Source organism: Narcine bancroftii, chromosome 5, assembly GCF_036971445.1.
Source record: "Narcine bancroftii isolate sNarBan1 chromosome 5, sNarBan1.hap1, whole genome shotgun sequence".
Classification (NCBI taxonomy): domain Eukaryota; kingdom Metazoa; phylum Chordata; class Chondrichthyes; order Torpediniformes; family Narcinidae; genus Narcine; species Narcine bancroftii.
In genome coordinates, this window is record NC_091473.1 from 143,264,595 (window position 1) to 143,285,959 (window position 21,365).

The 21,365-nt window shown below is 45.6% G+C and overlaps 1 protein-coding gene across 6 annotated transcripts in view; it reads right to left on the reverse strand.

Moving 5' to 3' along the window:
- Window positions 1–21,365, reverse strand: part of pigk (phosphatidylinositol glycan anchor biosynthesis, class K) — a 178,237-nt gene that overhangs the window by 92,777 nt on the left and 64,095 nt on the right. For all 6 annotated transcript variants that reach the window (XR_011357963.1, XR_011357964.1, XM_069939300.1 and 3 more), the window contains exon 10: window positions 941–1,016. Coding sequence is in view for 4 of the 6 variants with exons in the window: in XM_069939300.1 (XP_069795401.1) it covers window positions 941–1,016 (76 nt within the window). In the remaining 2 variants the exon portion in view is untranslated. The remainder of the gene's footprint in view (window positions 1–940; window positions 1,017–21,365) is intronic.

Here is a 21,365-nt window from a genome sequence, read left to right on the forward strand (position 1 = left end):
TGTACATGCTGTGGAGTCTAGTGCAAGACTGACACCTCCAGGCTTATATACATCACTGCTTCTGTCACATGGAGAGGAAGTGATGTCATCAGCCAAGATAAAAACCAATGTGGATGCAGGTCAATTTCCTGCGTTTTCCACAGCACATTCGCCATTTTGGTAGCCGGTTTGCTTGCTGGTAAGATGGTCCCCACAATACATTGGGATATGGAAATGCAGAGTTGTATACCCCTGGAGAAAATTATGTACAATTTGAGGAGGACACATTCATTGGGGTATGGCAGCCTTATCTGCAACATAGAGGTACACAGATAATAACAAGACCCTTTCCAAATAGAAGAAAGGTTCAAATTCATACTAATAGTGGAACGATTGAGATAAATGAAGTGGGTCATATCTTTTTCATTTAACTTTATGTTACTCTGGGTTTATATTTTGTTCCTTTAAAGGCCGGTGACTCTCTAGATCTTTGGGTTTTTTTATGTTTGTTTAATTTACATAATCTTTTCCTCGTGGTATTAGGATTGGGGAGGGAAGGGAGTTGGGTAGGTGAGGGGAAAAATGGATTCGGAATGTAATACATCATTGTTGAGAAGGTTGTACTGTTGTTTCGGATTTGTGTGAGTCTTGGAAAAATCAAAAATAAAACATTCCAAAAAATGAATCAAGAGAATTTTAAGATTCATAAAAACTACAGAACTGGCAATCAAGACTCATTTTCTGATACGACTCCTAGATCTTGTACGCAAAAAAAATTGGTGGCTTGAACCTATTGTCAGAAACTTCTCAGATCAGTAGGTGCATGATTCCTTTTCAAGAGCAATGATCCCTGGAGTTAAATCAACTGCTACAACTGACGTGGACATTACCCCTCCATAAATCTTCGTCCGCGAAGCCAAGCCAAAGAAGAAATAACCAATATAAGAAAGACTAATTGTACCTGATGAATTATCTGTGCTACTGCAAGCTGGTCCACATATTTCAGTGCTTGTGCTGGCTGGCTTTCCGAGACATGGCTAAAAATAAGCAGAAACAAAGCAATCGTACATCAGTACTTCTGCAGTAAGTGTCCACATTTGAAACAAAGTGGTTTTCACATACAAATCTTTGCGACGAAGCTGTTGGTGACATGCAAAATGGCTTTTTTTAAGTTTTAAATTTAATTTATTTTAATATATTTAGACAAACAGCACGGTAACAGACCATTTCGGCCAACGAGCCCATGCCGCCCAATTAAATCCGATGAATCTACAACTCTGGTAATTTTTTAACAGTGGGAAGAAACTGGAGCACCCAGAGGAAACCAGCACAGACACAGGGAGGACATACAAACTCCTTACAAACCCGAGCCCTGCAACAGCGTTGAACTAACCACTGTGCTAACTGATTGCCTGTTGGGAAACATTTCACATGGGGAGTGCACCGGTGGGAGGTGGCGGGAAGTGAGACATTTTTGGGCAGACAAGAAGCCTTTGGTTTACATCCAGCCCTGCCTGATGAGCGACATGGAGGGGAACTTTCTTCAGTTAATGATGGAATATTGCTGTGAAATTGGCCAAGTATTTCAAGGATGTGTGTTGAGGGGAGGGAGGGCACTGGTGGAAGAGAGACCAAGGTTACCCCCTTCGTGGTTCCAGTGGCCCACAGGAAGACAGTGGGAGGAAATGGGCAAGGAAACACAGAATCAATGGAAAGCAACAGGATGGGCCTGAACTCTTCTTCAGCAATGCTGAAAACCAGGCAGACACCCAAATAAGGGGGGGGGGGGGGGGGGGGGGGGGCGGCAATGGAGGTAGGAGCACAGGCTAACAGGTGATAGGTGGATATAGGTGGGAGAGAGGAGGAAGAAATTGGGAAGGGGGCAAAGGGCTGACAAGGGTGCTCTGATGGAGAAAGGAAAGGAAGGGGCTAAGGAGCAAGAGGAAAAACAACAGAGGGAAAGCAGAAAGTGAAAAAGAAAGAGGGAGGAGGCTACCAGAGTTTGGAGAAGTCAATAATGATAAAAGAAGGGCTGCAGGGGCCTGTAATGTTCTATGGTTCTACAACGCTGTCTGGTTGGAGACTGCCAAGACTGAATACTGAATTGCTCGTTCAATTTACACAAGGCTTCAACCTGGCAGAACACGAGGTCATGGACAGACATGTCAGTGCAGCAATGCAATGTGGAGTTGGCCACTGGTACATCCTTGCTGTTTGTAAGGGGCAGAGCGAAAGAGCTCAATGAAGCAATCCCCAAATCTGAGTCCAGTCTCACCAATGTACAAGAGGCAGTACTGGGAGCCCCAGATGCAGTGGATGGCCCAGGCAGATTCACAAGATCAAGTGATACTTCACTTGGAAGGACTCTTTGTGGCCTCAAAACATTTTGAGGGAGCAGGTGTAAGCGTATCAGTTCTTGCAGTCACAGGGGAAGGAGCCTATATGTCCCACTGGTGGGAAGGGATGAGTGGAAGAGGAAGTCCAGAGAGGGTGACCTATGAGTTTGTGCGCCTTCCCCCTTGGGAAAGTGGGGAGGAGATAAAGGAGATGTGTCTGGATCATATTGTAGGTGGTTGAAATTGCTGAGAATGATCTGTTGGATGAAGAGGCTAGTAGGCAAGGACAAGGGGAGCCCTGTCCTCGTTATGTCTGAGAGGGCACGTGCACAGGAAGTAGAGGAGATGCGGGTGCGGCCTGAGTTAACGCCAGTCGAGGGGAAGCCTCTTTTTCCGAAGAAGGATGACGTGTCAGTTGCCCTGGAATAGAAGGCCTCCTTCTGGGTGTAGATGCAGCAGAGAGAGCGGAAATGAGAGAAAGGAATAGAATCCTTGCAGGAGACAGGATGGGAAGAGGTGGTCAAGGTAACTGTGGGAGTGGGTAGGTTGAAAAAGATATCTGTAGGTAGTTGGTCTCCTGAAATATTTGCAAATATTTGCAAATATTTTTTTTTTTAAAGTTCCTTCTCGTCACTCTTCTGAGCAATATTTTTGTCAAGGGTGTAAAATTCAGTTATAAATCTCTGCAGGGCTTGAATGTTTTCATCAATAAAGCACTCGCCCGCAGAAATCGACGTGAATTTGAACTGAATTCGGATTATAAAACTCAGATATCCATGCAATGAGAATGGGTACATGACAGGAGGGAACAAGTACGGTGCAGTAGGGAGAGGAGTGCGAGCTAGGCTTAGCAGGTTGGAAGGGTAAGAAAAAACAGTTTTCAAGAGCTTCATTTACTATCAACATCCATCTTTTCAATCCTGCACAAAATTCCTAATAAATTTATCAATTAGTTTCTGCTTGCGTCAAGGAAAAATAAAATTGATATCAAAACACTGAGTTTGTTCGGGGTGTATCTATTTATAACAAATTCAGTGTGGAAAAGAAACAATTATATTTCTAAGGCTTGCAGCAATGCACAGACTTTTGCTTATGGTTACGACAAATAGCTTGAAGGGAAAGTCGCTCCAATAATTCTTTGCATGCGCATGAGACTTGATATTTCCCACGATTTAAATCCCAGCTAGTATTGCAATGCCAGGGCAACAATTTTTTTTTAAATCTGCAGCATACTCTGGGTTGAAAGTTAAAAATGAGGCCCAAAGACACCACTATCCCCACTGATGCACCTTTCTACAGGCAATTAATGCTCCCCAGTTTTGTTGAGAAAGATCAGGAGCGGTTTATTCCGTGTACAAACATTCTTTCCACCCTTGGTGCTGTACTTTTGCGTAAATGAAATGATGGATAGGTGGTAGCTAATCACTACAGATAATTAAAATGATCTTATTGCTATGTGCAGCATGTAACCTGTTTCACTCAACTTGGTAAACCTGCGGAGTAAATCAACATTATTGATGACTGATCCCAGAGGATTTTTGGAGATGAAAAAAAATTGGAGCTTATTACCTTCCCCGCTAGCTCATACACTATCTAGTTACTGTGACGGATGGGAGAATTGTACACTTTTGATTAAATAAAATCATGTGCGCGCACAGTCCATTCTTCTTGTTAGGTTATCTTGGGCCTGCTTCCTTCTGAAAGGCTATTCTTACATTTATTCCAAGTCTCAAGGTCTTCAATGTGCAGACAGAAAGGACAACGTGTTTTATCTGAAGGAGACTCGTGCACACGCCTTTTCTGGGCTCCAAAATGGGAGGAAGTCTCTGTCTTGTTGGTGGGATTTCAAATTTGGATTCGCAGGCAGAAAAGAAAATCGGAGCTCCATCACTGAATGCATCCAAGGAGTGTACAATCCCATGGCCTTGTCCCAAAGCCTGGATCTGGCTCCAGGGTAATGTCTTTACAATGACATCATCACATCAAAGAAGGTATTTTTGGAATGTTATCACACAACATTTAGACCTCCAGGAAAAGAAAAAAAAACACTGCAGATGCTGGAATCTTGAGCGAATAAGGAGTGGGGAGTTGCTCATTATGTCTGAGAGGGCACGTGCACAGGAAATAGAGGAGATGTGCGTGCGGGCTGAGTTAACGCCAGTCGAGGGGGAAGCCTCTTTTTCTGAAGAAGGAGGACGTGTCAGATGCCCTGGAATGGAAGGCCTCCTTCTGGGTGTAGATGCAGCAGAGAGAGCGGAAATGAGAGAAAGGAATAGAATCCTTGCAGGAGACAGGGTGGGAAGAGGTGGTCAAGGTAACTGTGGGAGTGGGTAGGTTGAAAAAGATACCTGTAGGTAGTTGGTGTCCTGAAATGGAAACCAAGAAGTTGAGGAAGGAGAGATGGACCAAGTGAATTTGAGGGAAGAGCAGGAAGTTGGTGGCAAAGTTGATGAGCTCATCACGGGTGCAGGAGGCTACGCCAGTTTTGTGGAGAATGAGCCGAGGAGCTTTGCCCATGCTTGTTTGCAAACATTTTTTTTTAAAAGGTGCCTTTTCGTCGCTCTTCTGAGTAATATTTTTGTCAAGGGTGTAAAATTCAGTCAGGCAGAATCCACAGTGAGAAACAGTCATGTGTCAGGATCCGAACATTAACTGGAGATTTCTACCCACAGAAGTCTGCAAACTCCATGAATGAGGTAAATACACACTGAGTACTGCTGGAGGAACTCACCCAGTCTGTAGACTTCATAGAATGTTAAAAAAAAAACCCTCTTTTACCTTCAATGGAGGATGTGAGACCGGCTGCGTGACTCCAGCATTTATTGCTTATTTTTAATTCTACCCATGGATGCTGCCTGATTTGCTGAGTCCCTCTAGCTTCTCCTTATGCTCACATTTAGACATGGAAGGGGAATCTGCAGATGGCCAAAACCTGAAACGTAGCTAGTGCAATGGTATTATAGTCCCAGTGACCGGCATGGTCTGTAAGGAGTTTGTACATCCTCCCCTTGTCTGCGTGGGTTTCCTCCGATGATCTGGTTTCCTCCCACCCTCCAAAACTTAGCGGAGTTGTAGGTTAAATGGATATCTTTGGGCTGCACAGGCTCATGGGCCAGAAGGGCTTGCTACCATGCTGGATGTCTAAATTTAAAAATTTTACATTGAAATGTAAAAGGAGCAAGAAAGATGAAGTAGATAATATTAGTAATTCTTGACTTCAAATATCTAGACAACGAACTTGTACTTTCTTCAATTCATTTCTCACTAAAGATGGAAATAAAATGGCAGGGCTGCCGGACCTCCTCTAACGGCAGTTCTATCGTTAGTGTGGGCCCGAGAACATAGAACACAACAGAAGAGTACAGGCCCTTTAGTCCTCGATGTTGTACCAACATATATATTCCTTTAAAAAAGTTCTAAACCTTCCCTATCCCGTAACCCTTTATTTTTATTTCATATGCGCGCCTGTCTAAGAGTCTCTTAAATGCCCCTAATGTTTCAGCCTTCACCTGCATCCCTGGCAAGGCATTCTAGGCACCCACAATTCTCTGTGTAAAAAAACTTACCCGATGCCTCCCTTAATCTTCCCTCCCTTCACTTTTCACAGATGTCATCTGGTATTTGCTACTCCTGCGCTGGGAAAAGGCACTGGCTGTCCACCCTATCTATGCCTCTCATAATCTTGTAGACCTCTATTAATTCTCCTCTCATCCTGTGCTCCAAAGATAAAAGTCCCAGCTCGGCCAACCTTGCCTCATAAGTCTTATTTTCCAATCTAGGCATGATCCCCAGTAACTCTCCTCTGCACTCTCTCCATATCTTTCCTACAAGGAGGTGACCAGAACTGAACACGATACTCCAGGTGTGGTCTCACCAGATATTTGTAGAGTTGCAACACGATCTCTCGACTCTTGAACTCAATCCCCCTATCAATGAAGCCCAGCATCCAATAGGGCTTCTTATCCTATCAGCCTGCGCAACAACCTTGAGGCATGTAAGAATTTGGACCACAAGGTTCCTCTATTGATCCACACTCTTAAATAACCTACCCTGTTCTCAACCTTCTGGTTTGTCCTTCCAAAATGCATTACCTCTCACTTATCCAGATTGAACTCCATCTGCCACTTTTCCACCCAACTCTGAATCTTGTCGACCTAGTCTTCATCGAGGGCTCAGTAGTGGAGAGGGTCAAGAACTTCCAATTCCTGGATCTCAACATCTCCGAGGATCTATCATGGAGCCTCCACGTTGATGCAATAACAAAGAAGGCTCGCCAGTGGCTATACTTTGTGAGGTGACTGAGGGGATTCAGTATGTCACCAAAGACTCTCATAAACTTCTACAGGTGCACCGTGGAGAGCATTCTGGCTGGTTGCATCACTGCCTGGAATACAGGTGCCAACTCTCAGGACAAGAATTAGCTCCAGGGGGTTGTTAACTCGGCCTGCAACATCACATGCACCAGACTTCACTCCATCAAGCACATCTACATGAGGCGGAGCCTCTATCTTCAAACAGGGAAAAAGGTACAGGAGTCCAAATTTGAGCCCTCAACAGCACAAAGACAGCTTTTTCCCTGCTGCCATCAGATTCCTGAATAATCCATGAACCAAAGACACTGCCTTACTTTTGTGTACTCTTATTTTTTATAGTAATGTTGTAAGATGGTTATAATATGTATGTTTGCACTTTGACGCTGCCGCAAAACAACAAATTTCATGACTTGTTCATGACAATAAATTCTGATTCTCATATCCTTTTATAACCTTTAGCACCATTCACAACTCCTCCAATCTTCATCTCATCTGCAAACTTACCGGCCCATCCTTCCTCCTCTTCATTCAGGTCAGTTATAAAAATCACAAAGAGCTGGGGTCCCAGAACAGATCCCTGCAGCACTCAACTAGTCACTGACCTCCAGGCGGAATAATTTCCTTCCACTATTACACTCGGTTTTCTACATGCAAGCCAATTTTTATCCACACAGCCAAGGTTCCATGGATCCCATTTCTCATGACTTTCTGAACGAGTCTCTCATAGAGGACCTTGTCAAATGTCTTACTAAAATCCATATAGACCACATCTACCCCCTACCATCATTAATTTCTTTTGATACCTCCTCAAAAAGCTCAACTAGGCTCATGAGGCATGACCTTCCCTTCACAAAGCCCTGCTGATTATCCCTGAGTAGACTGGACTTCTCCAAATGCTCATAGATCCGACCCTTAAAAATCCACTCCAAAATCTGCACACCACTAACGTAAGACTCACTGCTCTATAATTCCCAGGATTTTCCCCATTATATATTTTTGACAAGGGGACCACATTTGCCATTCTCTAATCTTCTTGCATCTCCCCTGTGTCCAAAGAGGACCCACAGATCATAGCTATTGCCCCAGCTATCTCTTCTCTCACTTCCCACAGCAACCTGGGGTACCTCGTGTCCAACCCCGAGGACTTATCAATCTTAATGTCTTTAAGAAGATCCAACACTTCCTCTTCCTTAATCTCAACATTGTCCATCACACAGGTCTGTTCTACTCCAACCTCATCCTGATCAAGGTCCTTTTCTTTTGTGAATACTGAAGCAAAGTATTCATTTAGGACCCGCCCAATCTCCTCCGCCTCCAGGTGCATGTTGCCTCCTTTATCCTTTAGTAGCCCTACCTTCATTTTCACCTTCCTTCTGTTCTTCACATACGCATCTCTTTAATCCTACATGCCAAGGCTTCTCATGCCCCCTTCTCCTAAATCCTTTCTTGACTACCATATAATTTTCATGACCCCTTCCTGTTCCCTGCTTCCTATATCTAATGCATGCTTCCTTCTTCCCCTTGACCAGCTGCCTCACCTGTTTGACAACCATGGTTCCATTTTCCAGTGGGACAAACCTATCCTGAACTCAGCTTGTGGTCCCTAAACTTATTCTCACCATTAATTCTGTACATTCATCCTTGAGCATCTGTTTCCAATTTACTCTTGCAAATTCCCACTTCAGCCCATCGTAATAAGCCCTTCCCCAGTTAAAAACTTTCCCATTTTGTCTGTTTTTATTATTATGCATAGCTGTTCTAAAGCTCAGGGAGTTGTGGTCAATCTCACCAAAATGGTCCACCACTTGACCAGGTTCATTACCCGGAGCAGGGAGCGGAGACACAGCATTGCTCCACAGGGTCCATCCACCAGGTCCTAATGCCAGTGGCTCTGTACAGGCTTCAAATGGCTGCTAAAGGAGCTGCCTATTTTTAATTAAAATTCTACAACCATGGGGTCTGTGCACCTATGTATGCAGCGGCCACAAGGGGTTGCATTCTCTGGGGAGCAGCAGATTGGCATAGGGCAGCAGAAGTGTAGAGAACATCCCCATTGAGAAGGAGAAGCATAGAAGATGACCCTACGGGACAGAGACTATGGAGGCAGATCAGCGAGGGGCTCAGTGGCTGAAGGACCATTCTTTGTCTCCAGGGATGGACGACATAGGACTTGCAGCAGCACAGGAGCAGTATGGAGAAATACTGGCCTCTTGTACCACTCAAGCTGGTGGACATGAGAGTTGGACCTTCCAGGGCTACCTCAACCCATTGTACCTGCCACTTGGAGACATCGTGCGTTCGATAAAATTCATCGCCACAACTCCCTAAGCTTTAGAGTAGCTATGCATAATAATAAAAGCAGATGGTCAGTGACTTGTAGACGAGGGTCTCAAGGAACCTGGATTCGACACAGGGTGCTGAAGACAATAAGGGCTCCCGTATGGCCTCGGCCACTGACAGTTTCCTGGTCGTATTGGGAGTTTAGATCTGGAGCTCAGATGGCCGATGGGTCAAACAGGAGGCTGCAGGAGATGAATCCGCGGACACAGTGATTCTGAAGGGACTCTCTTCTGCTTCTCTCTTACTGTAAGTGGGTGCCAGGCAGTACTATTGGCAACTCTTTGCCTTACAGTAGGCAGAAATAAATTTTGTGTAAAATTATATTTTCTGTATTATTCATGCTAACCTTGAATTGAGTGACACAGAGTGTACATCTCTACTTAGGTATAAAATGAAAACCCAACCAGATGACACCCAATCTAACGCCAACAATTTGTTTTCTCACTACCTATTGCTGCAAATTCATCTGCCCCAAACATGTTATACACATTCTAGCAAACTACCTGAATTGGGTCAGCAGAGCCAAATGCATACTATCTGTGCATCTCAAGGTTTTCACGCAGGTTGATAGGACAGTTAAGAAGGCCTATGGGATACTTGGACTTCATTAAAAAGGGAATTGAGTTGAAAGGTCATGTTGCAACTCTACAAATCTCTGGTGAGACCACACAGAGTACTATGTTCAGGTCTGATCACCTCATTATAGAAAAGATGTGAGGCTATAGAGAGGTGCAGAAGAAATTTTGTTTGGATTGGAAAATAAGGCAAGGTTAGCAGAGCTGAGATTTTTCCCTTTGGAGTAAAGAAGGAAGAGAGGAGAATTAATAGAGGTCTACAAGATTATGAGAGACATTGACAGGGAGGACAGCCAGCGCTTTTATCCCATGGCAGGAATAGCAAACACTGGGGGACAACTCTGCAAAGTTAAGGGAGAGAAGTTTAGGGGAGACATCAGGGGTAAGTTTTCTTTTTACACAGAGAATTGTGGGTGCCTGGAATGCCTTGCCAGGGGTGGTGGAGGGTGAAAGGGGCATTTAAGAGAATCTTAGACAGCTACGCATATGAAAGAAAAATAGAGGGTTATGAGGTAGGAAGAATTTAGTACGTTTTTTTGATAGGAATATATAGGTCAGCACAACATCGGGGGCCGAAGGGCCTGCACCGTGCTGCAGTGTGTATATATAAAACCATAAAACATTACAGCACAGAAACAGGCCATTAGTTGCAGATCCCTGACCCTGGCAACAGTCAAGGTCAGGCAACAGAGGAGAAGGTTATAATTAGTGGTCAGGTAGCCAGGCAACAGAGGAGAAGGTTACAACTGATGGAATGGAGGCTTGTGTGAAATTGACCGAGATAGGGTGATGATAGGTCCATGGATGTATTGGAACTCAAAAAGCAGAATTGTAAATGAAAGCAATTGACATGACTGGCAAAACGTAATCTGCTGCAAAAAACTCAGCCAATCAAGCACTGTCAATGGGAGAAAAATAATTATTAAGGTTCTGAACTGGAGCCCTTCAACAAGGCTTTTCTCCTCCTGCATCCACAATCTCTTGCGAGTCTCCAGACAAGAATTCGAAGGCAGGAAAATGTACCCGTGGACTAAAAAGTTCCCTATTGGTTCCTTGTTTGTGGATGAATCTGAATTTATTATCATGAACGAGTCATTGTTTTGCCACAGAATCATTCACGTAAACCACCTTACAACAAAATAAAAATATTGCACAAAAAGTCAAAGTGAGGCAGTGTCTGTGGTTCACTGATCATTCAGGAATCTGATGGCAGCAGGAAAGAAGCACATCTTCAGGCTCCTGTACCTCCCCCCTCCCCCCTCCCCCCTCCCCCCCCCCCGACAGCAGAGTGAAGATGGCATAGTCTGGGTGGGTGGCTGGGGTTCATGAGGATAGAGGCTGCTTTCTTAAGACACCGCCTCACGTAGGTGTTCTTGATGGAGTGACGTCTGGTGCCCGTGATGTCGCAAACCTCTGGGGTTTTTCCTCATCCTAAGCGTACCAGACATCCCGCCCTACCAGACATTGATGCAACGAACCAGAATAATGATATCGATAACCCTTCAAAAAAAAAACATGCATCCTCTCGTAGGATTTTCTGTGCCATTCCCAAAGGGTGCCACAAAGGTGGGTTTTAATAATGCATTTGTTTTAAACTGCCAATAAATGCTGCACCGTTTAGCTGATGAATAATAGCTACTTTAAACTCTTGCCTTGCAGCTGTTCCCAATCAGATAGGGTCATAAAGTAAAATAGCAAGGTTTAGAATTAGCGTTGCAGTCACGTGTATAGATCGAAGTGTACACGTAACAAATCAGGAACAAACGATGGCCAAATCAATTGCCCAAGGCCATTAAGGTCAGGTTCAAAAGCATCAAAAACTGTTCTCAGAAACCACATCAATATTAGCAGAGTTGAAGTGGACAGGTCGAGGATCATTGCCCAGAATACACAACATACAATAAATTGGTCAAGTCCTTGTAAGGTTTACTGTCCCATGATGAGTGGTGCTTTTGAGTGCTTCATTGAACCCAGTGTCCAAATCATCCAGGGCGAGGCATAGAATGCACCAGGGAACGATCACAAGGTAAATTAACAGTCAATATCATCTCAAGTTTCAAGGTTTCTTTTATTGTCGTGTAATAATGCATATGAAAATGTAACATTCATGATGCACCTGTACTCAATTTTTGTCTGCCATTGGGGAAACAGAGTCTTCAGAATCAAAAGAGAAGCAAAAGAGTCTCTTCCGAGTCGCTGAATGTTCATGGATCCGCCTGCAGCATTCTCGCACCCTCACAGATTCCTGTACAAATTCCGAACTCCAGGTCCAGTCCTCTAATGTGATCAGGAAGTCTTCAGCTCACAAGGCCCTTCGAGAATCCTCCTTGCCCTTATCACCCTCCCAAATCCTGGTTCCGATACCTGGTTCCCATGAGCCAGTCTCCAGCAGCCTGGGAGGGTCCTTCAGCCGCTGAGCCCTTCGCTGGTCCGCTGCATGGTAACCATCCTGCTTCCTGTAGGGTCGTCTCCCATGCTTCTCCTACTCAACAGAGGTGGGGGGGGAGCAGGGACGGTGGGGTCTTCTCCCCATTTCTGGTGCCCTGCTTCCCCGGAGTCTGCAACCTCTCAGAAGTATCCAGAGAGCCAGACGCAAAAATCAAGAGCACTTTCTCCCCAGCGCCCTGACTAAAATGTTACCCTTCAAATTGCTGAGACTGACATAGATCAACCAGCCAGTCATAGGGCTCTGTGCAAGAAAATTGACTGCCTCATTTCTCGCATCACAATGGCACTGATAGTTCAAAAATTATGGCTCGGAACAAAGTTATGATAAATGGCTGACCCAACTGTGCACTATTGCACCACAGATGCCAAGGAATAATCCTCAAATTCAGCTCAAACCTCCCACAGCTAAATGTTGGGTTTACCTTGGCACCTCTGGGAGGCAAGGCTGATACTGAGCCTAAATGCAGCAGGACATTAGATCTCCAGACAAATCAACAACCATGAAGTTCAACCAGCAAAGTAGAAGTTCTCCAGGAAAACAGATGAACCCGAGCAGATGCAACTACAAATCTTCATATACATCCCACATTACCATAATTAGAATTAAATGGAGAGCATCTGGCATGTCATTTACTTCACCATTTTGCCTTGGAGATGCATTGACAATGCCAGGCATGGATAGAATATCAATCATGCTCCATTAATTGCAGGATTTTACTGTTTCCTAATTTCTCCTCTTACTTAAATGTGCCAATTCCTAACTGCTAACAGAATCAGGGTCACCCACTAGCTCCTGCTTCAAAGAATAATCTTCACTTGGAGGCTGTCCCACACTTCATCCCCAGCAGCAGCGTGACGGGGGACCGTCTGATCTACTGGCTGATCCCAGGGACGCGCACAGAGACAGGCGTCGAGAGCAGCTGGAAGACCGTCAACTCAGTGAATGTCACCCGAAACCTGTTGGTCTTCCAGCGCACGGAGATGTCGGTGAGGGAATGCTACCGACTGGCACATTCCAGGCGACAGGAGCACATGGTGAGGGATGCACTGAGGCTTGGCACAGCCAAAGGGAGGGCGCCGTAGGAAAGGGCCAGGCACTGAGGGGTTGAGACATGAAGGGAAGCCTCTCTAGAAGCAGGGAGAAGTAAGTACATGGGGCCACAGTGCTACATACTAATTAGAGAATGAATATAACAATATGACACCAAGGATTATGTCTGCGTGGCTTTCTTCTGGACATAATTGCGTGAAGAGAGTTTATTTTTCTGGGGGAAAAAAAAAATGTTGTTGCAATGATAACCCAAGTCACACTTAATGCAACCAAATATTGATTGAGGAGAGGGCAACCTGGATGATGTTTCTTTTGGACTGAGTCAAATGAAATCAGTACACACAGTAATCCAAATCCAATCAGCAGCTAACTCCACAGACACCTTCAATATCCATGTCCACCTTGTAAATTTTGGCATGTTGCACGGAAACAGGCCTTTCCTGCCCACAAGCCCGCACTGCCCAGTTACACCCAATTAACCTACAACCCCCACACCTGTCGGTCTTTGGAGGGTGGGAGGAAAAAGGGGATCACCGAGAAGAAACCCACAGGACACGGGGAGAACTTACTAACTTCTTACACACAGCGCCAGATTTGAACCAAGATCACTGGCCCACTAATAGCGTGGCCATAATTCTTCATAGTTACTGTAGTGGGTAGAGGGACCCACCCAGTCAGGGTGCGGATATACTGAAATGGGGATGAAGGAAATGAATTGAATAGTTTATTGGATTCTTTACTGTAATATGCACAGCAATACAGCCAGTACTCCTTTGAGTCGAAAGCCCACCTCACTGACAAAAGACAAAGGAGAAAAAACCCATCATCCAACCCCAACCAACCAATTTTCCCTTGCAACTGCGCCTGCCTGTCCCACATCGGACTTGTCAGTCACCAACGAGCCTGCAGCAGATGTGGACGTACCCCTCCATAAATCTTCGTCCGCGAAGCCAAGCCAAAGAAAGAAGTAAAATAAGACAGTACAGAAAGAGGGTTTTCAGATGAGGAAGGGGGAGGTGTGAAATGAGGGAGATACCTGCTGTGACTCTGCCACATTGAAGGGGCAGGGACCCGCTCTGTTAGACTAATGCAACCTTGGCAACGAAGGTGAGATCTCTGGCTGTGCCCATGGATGCCAAATCAACATTCCTGTCATTTTACCTGCCCAGCGGGCGGATGGACCCTTGACCTCCTGGCTCATGTGCTAAAGTGGGCCTTTGGTTGTTCGAAAACAAAGACGAATACCGCTGCACAAACAGATTTTTTTTAATCACTTTGCCAAGCGTGAGAACTCCTTTACAGCAAGAAGCACTGCCAAGAGCAGCTAGTCTCGCCCCAAGAGAGTCTGCCTCATGGCTTACAAATAATATATTTCTACATTCCAACCCCTAGGTCTCTAGAACAAGGTCATATTTCTTGGCATTCATTAATCAGGGTCATGCCCCTTACTCAATGGTTAATAGTTTTTTTTAAAAATCAACCTCGCCAGATAAGGAGGTCACTATCAGCTCGAGCTGAGAACAAGAAAGAAAGGAATGCAGCTAGCTTCCTTCTTCCAGTCATCGTTTTAAAATGTACATTCTCATGCGAAGTTCAGGGTTCTCTGCTGTCACAGGAGATCACTGAGCAACAGGGGCATTTTCAGTCCATGGTCCCAGCAGCTTCTGCTAGTGTACAAAGTCATTAGAGGCTGAGTGAGCAGCTCATTCAGCTCTGCGTCAAAAGACCACGGGTTCAAGGCCCATTCCGACACTTGAACTCAAAAATATATCTAGGCTGACATTGAGGGTTTCAACACAAGGTTCCACTCTCCCAGCTTGAAGATGCATTTACTCCTTGACATTTGCTGAGGAGCAGTGTTCTCCCCACTCTCCTGGTCAATAGCGTCATCACTTACTCAAACTCGGAGACCTAACCTCAAGATTCATGACAGCTTCTGTCATGAACGGCTTCTCTCAGACAGCATTGAACCTGTGGAAATCTCTGCCCCATGAAGCCCCATTAAATATACTTAAGACACAGAGAGATTGATTTTTGAAGAGAAGGGGAATTAAGAGTTGAAGCGGGTATGTAACTGGAACTGAGTCCATAATCATAACGAATGGTGGAGCAGGCTCAACAGGCCAGACTCCTGCTCCCATTTCCTAGGCTAGGCCCAGCAAAATAAATTTATTGTATAAATGGCTGCCTTGTTCTCTGCAACAATTACTTCAATGTAAAGTAAGGTACGGTTAGCGCAAAACCTTTGCTGCACCAATGATTGAGACCAGGTTTCCAATCCCAGGAGTTCGCACGTTCGCCACATGTCTGCGTGGGTTTTCCCCGGGGGCTCCAGTTTCCTCCCACCCTTCAAAACGTAGGTCGATTGGTGTATTTGGGAGCCATGGGCTCATGGGCCGGAAGGGCCTGTTACCATGCTGTATGACTAAATTTAAAGCTACCAGGTACAGTGAAAAACTTGCTTTGTGTGCTATCCAGCAAGTCTATCCCTGCACACTGAGCAGAATAAAACACAGTGCAGTGAATAGGTTACACAGAGAGATCAGTTTGATCAGAGTCAGGGCAACATATTGCTGGTGTGAGATTTGTTCAGTCAACTGATAACAAAGCTCTCAGAAAGACAGCAAAACTGGTTTGTTTTGATTTACTGAGTTGGACAGGTTCAAACAAAGCAAGACCCAAAGGAAGGTGGTAGTGTGGAAGCAGGGAAATGTAAAGATCAGTTGGTCCAGCAGAGAAGCATCTGAACCGTGATGCATGCGAGACAGATGAGAGCAAAGTGTTGGGTGACCCTTCAGAAAAATGACAAGCTAGTCATTCCAAACACTAAAAATAAAATAGGACAAATTCAGCTGAATTTTACCCAAGTAAAATATCAAGAGCCGCACAGGAGATACAAAACAAAGTAATGATCTTGCTAAACTGCAGGTGAGTTATAAGCCTAAAACTAAGGGGCCTGTTCCCTGGGAAACTATTGCCTCCCACTACACATGGTACACAGCAAAAAAAATCTCAATATATTCTTACTTTCGGAGAAAATATATTCTCTTCAAATTCTTAATCATTCTCAAGTCATTCAGAAGCCTGCAAATGTCTGCGAGATTTCCTAGGATAGAACAGCCACTCTCAACAGGGGCCCTACAGCCCCCACCGGAGGCCAAAGCCCATTTAAGATAAAGCCTTGTTTTCTTTTCACCTCCTGTGAGAAATATTTTTCATGTAGTCGGTAGAAGTACGAATGAATAAACCAAAACTTGACAGCTTCACAGGGAAGGGGGTCCATAAACTTTGAGCAGAGTTCTTGGTGTGGGGCGGGATTCAGAGCAGATAAAAGGTTGCCATTGGCTGTCCTAGATTATAAAAGGGTATATTTAAAGATGTTGCTTCTACTTTTTGAGAGATAGCGTCAACAATGGAATCAATACAGGGCATTAGTAAAATCTAACAGGGAATTCCAGGTAACCCAGAATTTGCTAAGAATGTACAAAACTACACGTTAGCTCTTGAAGAAGATGCAGGATCAGACCTGTGCCATATTTACAGCAAAAAAAAGCCATTTGGCCAAAAATGTTTTTGTTTATCTATTCCAACCTGGGATTTCAGTTGAATAAAAGAGAATAACCACAGATCTAAACTCACTGTAGAGGGCAGAATCCCGGGAGAAGGGGTCCGTCTTGTAGGGCTGAGGAGAATTTTGATGAAGGGTTTGAAGAAGGAAGGGCTCAAGCCCGAAACATTGGTCATGTATATATAAATCTTTGCTATGTAAAGGGCGCTGAGTTTATCAAGCATTGTTTTTACTTCAACCACGTCTGCAGACTTCTGTGTTTTACTTCTAGTTGCGACCAGCTCTCCTCCAACCGTTCCCATTGTCTCCTTCCTTTACTATCACCCTCCAGCATCTGTCTTCCCTCCATCAAGCTGCTTCAGTTTCCCTTTTTTTTGTTCTTGTTGCCTGCTTCCACCGGATACTCAACAGTCTCCAACTCCACCCCTTTTTACCAACTGGACCACCTCTAAAATCCACCCCCCCCCGCCTTTCCAGTTTGTACCTTCTCGACCTCTCATCCCTGATACAGTATCTCCACCCCAAAAGTTGACTACTCTTTCCCTTTAACCAGCCGGGTTTCTCCAGCATTTGTGCTTTTACTTCATCCATGGGGGCTGCAGACTTGCATGTTTTGCCTCTATTTTTTTTAATTCCTTCCCCTCCCCAACAGAGATTGTTCAATCCGGTGATTTCAAAATAAATCATCCATCTTACAGAATTCAGAGTTTTTCAGGCACCGGAAATTACAAACACTGGAATCTGAAGCTAAACATAAGCTGTTGAAGGAACTCAGCATCAGTGGGAGAAAGACAGACTCCGTTGCAGGCCGGAACCCTTCCTCGAGGCTGGAGAAGTGGAGAGGCCAGAGCAACTTGATGAAGGGCTCAGCCCGGGGTAGGGAATGGTGATGAATCCTGGCTGAAATAAAGTGTGCAATCACAGCATCCGCAGACTTTGTTCAACTTCAATGTGAAGATGGCCGCGTGGGAGGAGTAGTACAGTACAATTGGTGATGCACGACTGACAAAGGCAGGTGTCAAACAGAGAGAAGCAAGAAGGGCGAAGGGGTCAGCTGTAGGAAGATGACTCATTGAGAAGGAATGGGAAGACAAAGGCTGCCAGCGCTTGAATCGGACAAGCACCTTTTTTTTTTAAAAAGATTGCCACAATAATCTGCTCCTGGTGGCAACCTTAAGCAGCATCAAAGTGAATGAATTCCACTGATTTTTTTTTTAATGACTGCTTTTGTTTAATTCCCAGAGGAATTAAGATTGTAAGACCTTGGATTTTACTTAAGAAAGGAATGAATTTAATAGCAAATACCAAGAATGCTATTTTCTCAAATGTTAATAAATGTTTTGCATACTCTTTCAATTTGAAAATCTGGGATTCATCCAGTTTAATTCCTGACGATAATGAACCAGCCTCTCACAGCTGCCCTTCCCTGTCACAGTTCAATGCTTCTTCAACTCCCTGACTTCCGTCACCTCACCCCGGGCAGTTGCCTCTTCAGCGATCTGGTGCCTACACCTTGGATTCATTTCCGAAACTTCTCTCTGTGCTGCATCGGTACCTTTGAGCAAGCTCGCGGTTGCTGCTATCCATATCACTTCCTTTGCTCTGATAACACGCCTGTCGTTTTGCTGTCTTTACAGCTGCCACCATCATTCAAGAGTTGCAAGGTGATGTTTCCACTCTATAAAACTCGGGTCCCACCAAACAATCTTAGAGAAATTCAGCAGGTCAAACAGCATTCTTTATATTGCAAAGATAAAGATACCTAACCAACGTTTTGGGCTTGAGCCCTTCATCAAGGTATGAGAAACATATAGGCAGGCATGGTATGGGGGGAGTGGTAGAAGAGGCAGGGGGGAGCACAGGCAAAAGGTAATTGGTGGATTAATGAGGGAGAGCACAGAAAACAGAGGGAGAGGGCATAGCTGTGAATGGAGAGGGATGGAGAGCTGGAGGAAAAAGAACAAAGGAATAGGAAAAAGAAAGAGAGAGAGAGAGAGAGAGAGAGAGAGAGAGAAAACGGGGAGTGATCTAGCAGAAACCAGAGAAGTCGATATTAATGCCTTCCCATTGGAGAATGCCCAGACAGAATATTATGTGATGCTCCTTCAATCATGGGTGGCTCTGGTTTAGCAGTGCATGAGGCCATCGTGGACAGACAGAAGTGGGGGGCAGAATTGAAACAGTTGGCCACTTGGAAAATTATCAGTTCTGGTTGCCAGATTACAGGAAGGATGCGGAAGCTATGGAGAGGGTGCAGAAGAGATTTACCAGGATGTCGTCTGGATTGGAGAACATCTCTTATGAGGCAAGGTTAACAGAGCTAGGGGTGAAGGAGGATAAGAAGTGGCTTAATATAATACAAGATTATGAGAGCTCACAGTTCGGCGGGCAGCAACCTCCTTTGAAGACCGCAGAGCCCACCTCACTGACAAAAGACAAAGGAGGAAAAACCCAACACCCAACCCCAACCCACCAATTTTCCGCTGCAACTGTGTCTGCCTGTCCCGCATCGGACTTGTCAGCCACAATCGAGCCTGCAGCTGACGTGGACTTTTACCCCCTCCATAAATCTTCGTCCGCGAAGCCAAGCCAAGAAAAAATGAGAGCTACAGATAAAGTAGACAGCCAACACCTTTGACCCCAGGGCAAGAGACACCCGTACAAGGCGAGGAGAGGAAAGATTATTTTTTATTATTTTAGACATACAGCACATTTTGGCCCACGAGACCGTGCTGCTGAATTACACCCGATTAACCTACAACCCCCAGTACATTTCAAATGGTGGAAGAAAACCAGACACCCTGGGGAAAACCCACGGAGAGAATGTACAAACTCCTAACTGAGATTCGAACCCCAGTACCAATCACTTGTGTTGTATTCAGCGTCACACTAACCACTACACCAACCGTGCTGCCCCAGGAGAGAGGTCACGGGTTCAGTTTTTATCTTTACACAGAGTGGTGGGTGCCTGGAATGCATTGCCAGGGGCAGTGGAAGGAGCTACAATAAGGACATTTAATCAGTCAGAGTTCATTTGTCATTTTTAAAACTAAAACAGCCAAACAAAATGAGCTTGACGTCCTGTTTTGCGGAAACTGCCAAAATGTTTGGCCTGGAAGTCAGCCTGAAGAAAACTGAGGTCCTCCATCAGCCAGCTCCCCACCATGACTACCAGCCCCCCCCACATCTCCATCGGGCACACAAAACTCAAAACGGTCAACCAGTTTACCTATCTCGGCTGCACCATTTCATCGGATGCAAGGATCGACAACGAGATAGACAACAGACTCGCCAAGGCAAATAGCGCCTTTGGAAGACTTCACAAAAGAGTCTGGAAAAACAACCAACTGAAAAACCTCACAAAGATAAGCGTATACAGAGCCGTTGTCATACCCACACTCCTGTTCGGCTCCGAATCATGGGTCCTCTACCGGCATCACCTACAGCTCCTAAAACGCTTCCACCAGCGTTGTCTCCGCTCCACCCTCAACATTCATTGGAGCGACTTCATCCCTAACATCAAAGTATTCGAGATGGCAGAGGCCGACAGCATCGAATCCACGCTGTTGAAGATCCAACTACGCTGGTTAGGTCACGTCTCCAGAATGGAGGACCATCGCCTTCCCAAGATCGTGTTATATGGCGAGCTCTCCACTGGCCATCGTGTCAGAGGTGCACCAAAGAAGAGGTACAAGGACTGCCTAAAGAAATCTCTTGGTGCCTGCCACATTGACCACTGCCAGTGGGCTGATATCGCCTCAAACCGTGCATCTTGGCGCCTCACAGTTCGGCGGGCAGCAACCTCCTTTGAAGAAGACCGCAGAGCCCACCTCACTGACAAAAGACAAAGGAGGAAAAACCCAATACCCAACCCCAACCAACCAATTTTCCCCTGCAACCGTGTCTGCCTGTCCCGCATCGGACTTGTCAGCCACAAACGAGCCTGCAGCTGACGTGGACATTTACCCCCTCCATAAATCTTCGTCCGCGAGGCCAAGCCAAAGAAAAAGAAGATACAGAAGACCAAACATAGGAGCAGGCAAAATGGCACCGTAGCAAGGCAGCCATCACAAACCACGGCCGCCATCTTATCCCAGCCACCCAATTACAATTTTAACCCTTACAAATTAACAACATAAAAAACAGTGAATGGAACACGTTTATAGACCGAGACCAGTCCGTGGGCTCAGTAAGACAGGATGGTCTTATGTCAATATCAGCACAAAGTGACTCCTGGCCATTTTCCCCTGCCCAGAGGTTGCTGCCCTCTGAGGTTGACGACCACTACCTGGCCGCAGATGGTACGGAGAGTCTCCAGCCTATTTTTTCCAGGGAAACCCCCTCAGTCAACAGTTCCTTGGAGCTTTGGCCTCTGCACCTACTGCCGCAATGCCCCGCACTCCCAGACGATATGCCCGCCGTGGGTGCACATGCCAGTATTGGAGCAGCCCACCACTCCAGACTCTAGGACTTCCTCCTTGACTCTTCACCATTCTTCCAGCCCGGCACAGCACCCTGCCAGTAACGCAGTTGGCCCTACAACTGCATCCAGCCATGACGCTGCTGGATGCTGGCCTGCTGATTCCAGCCTTGAGGTAGCGTCGACTCCAGCCTCCACCACCGACTCCGCTCACCACATCCCCGTCCCCACCACAGCGGGGTTCGTCCATGACCACCAGGCCACAACAAGCTCTCCACTGACAGCACCCGCCGCTCGGGTCAGACTTTGGCGTCTTTCAAGAGGTCTGCTTCCTT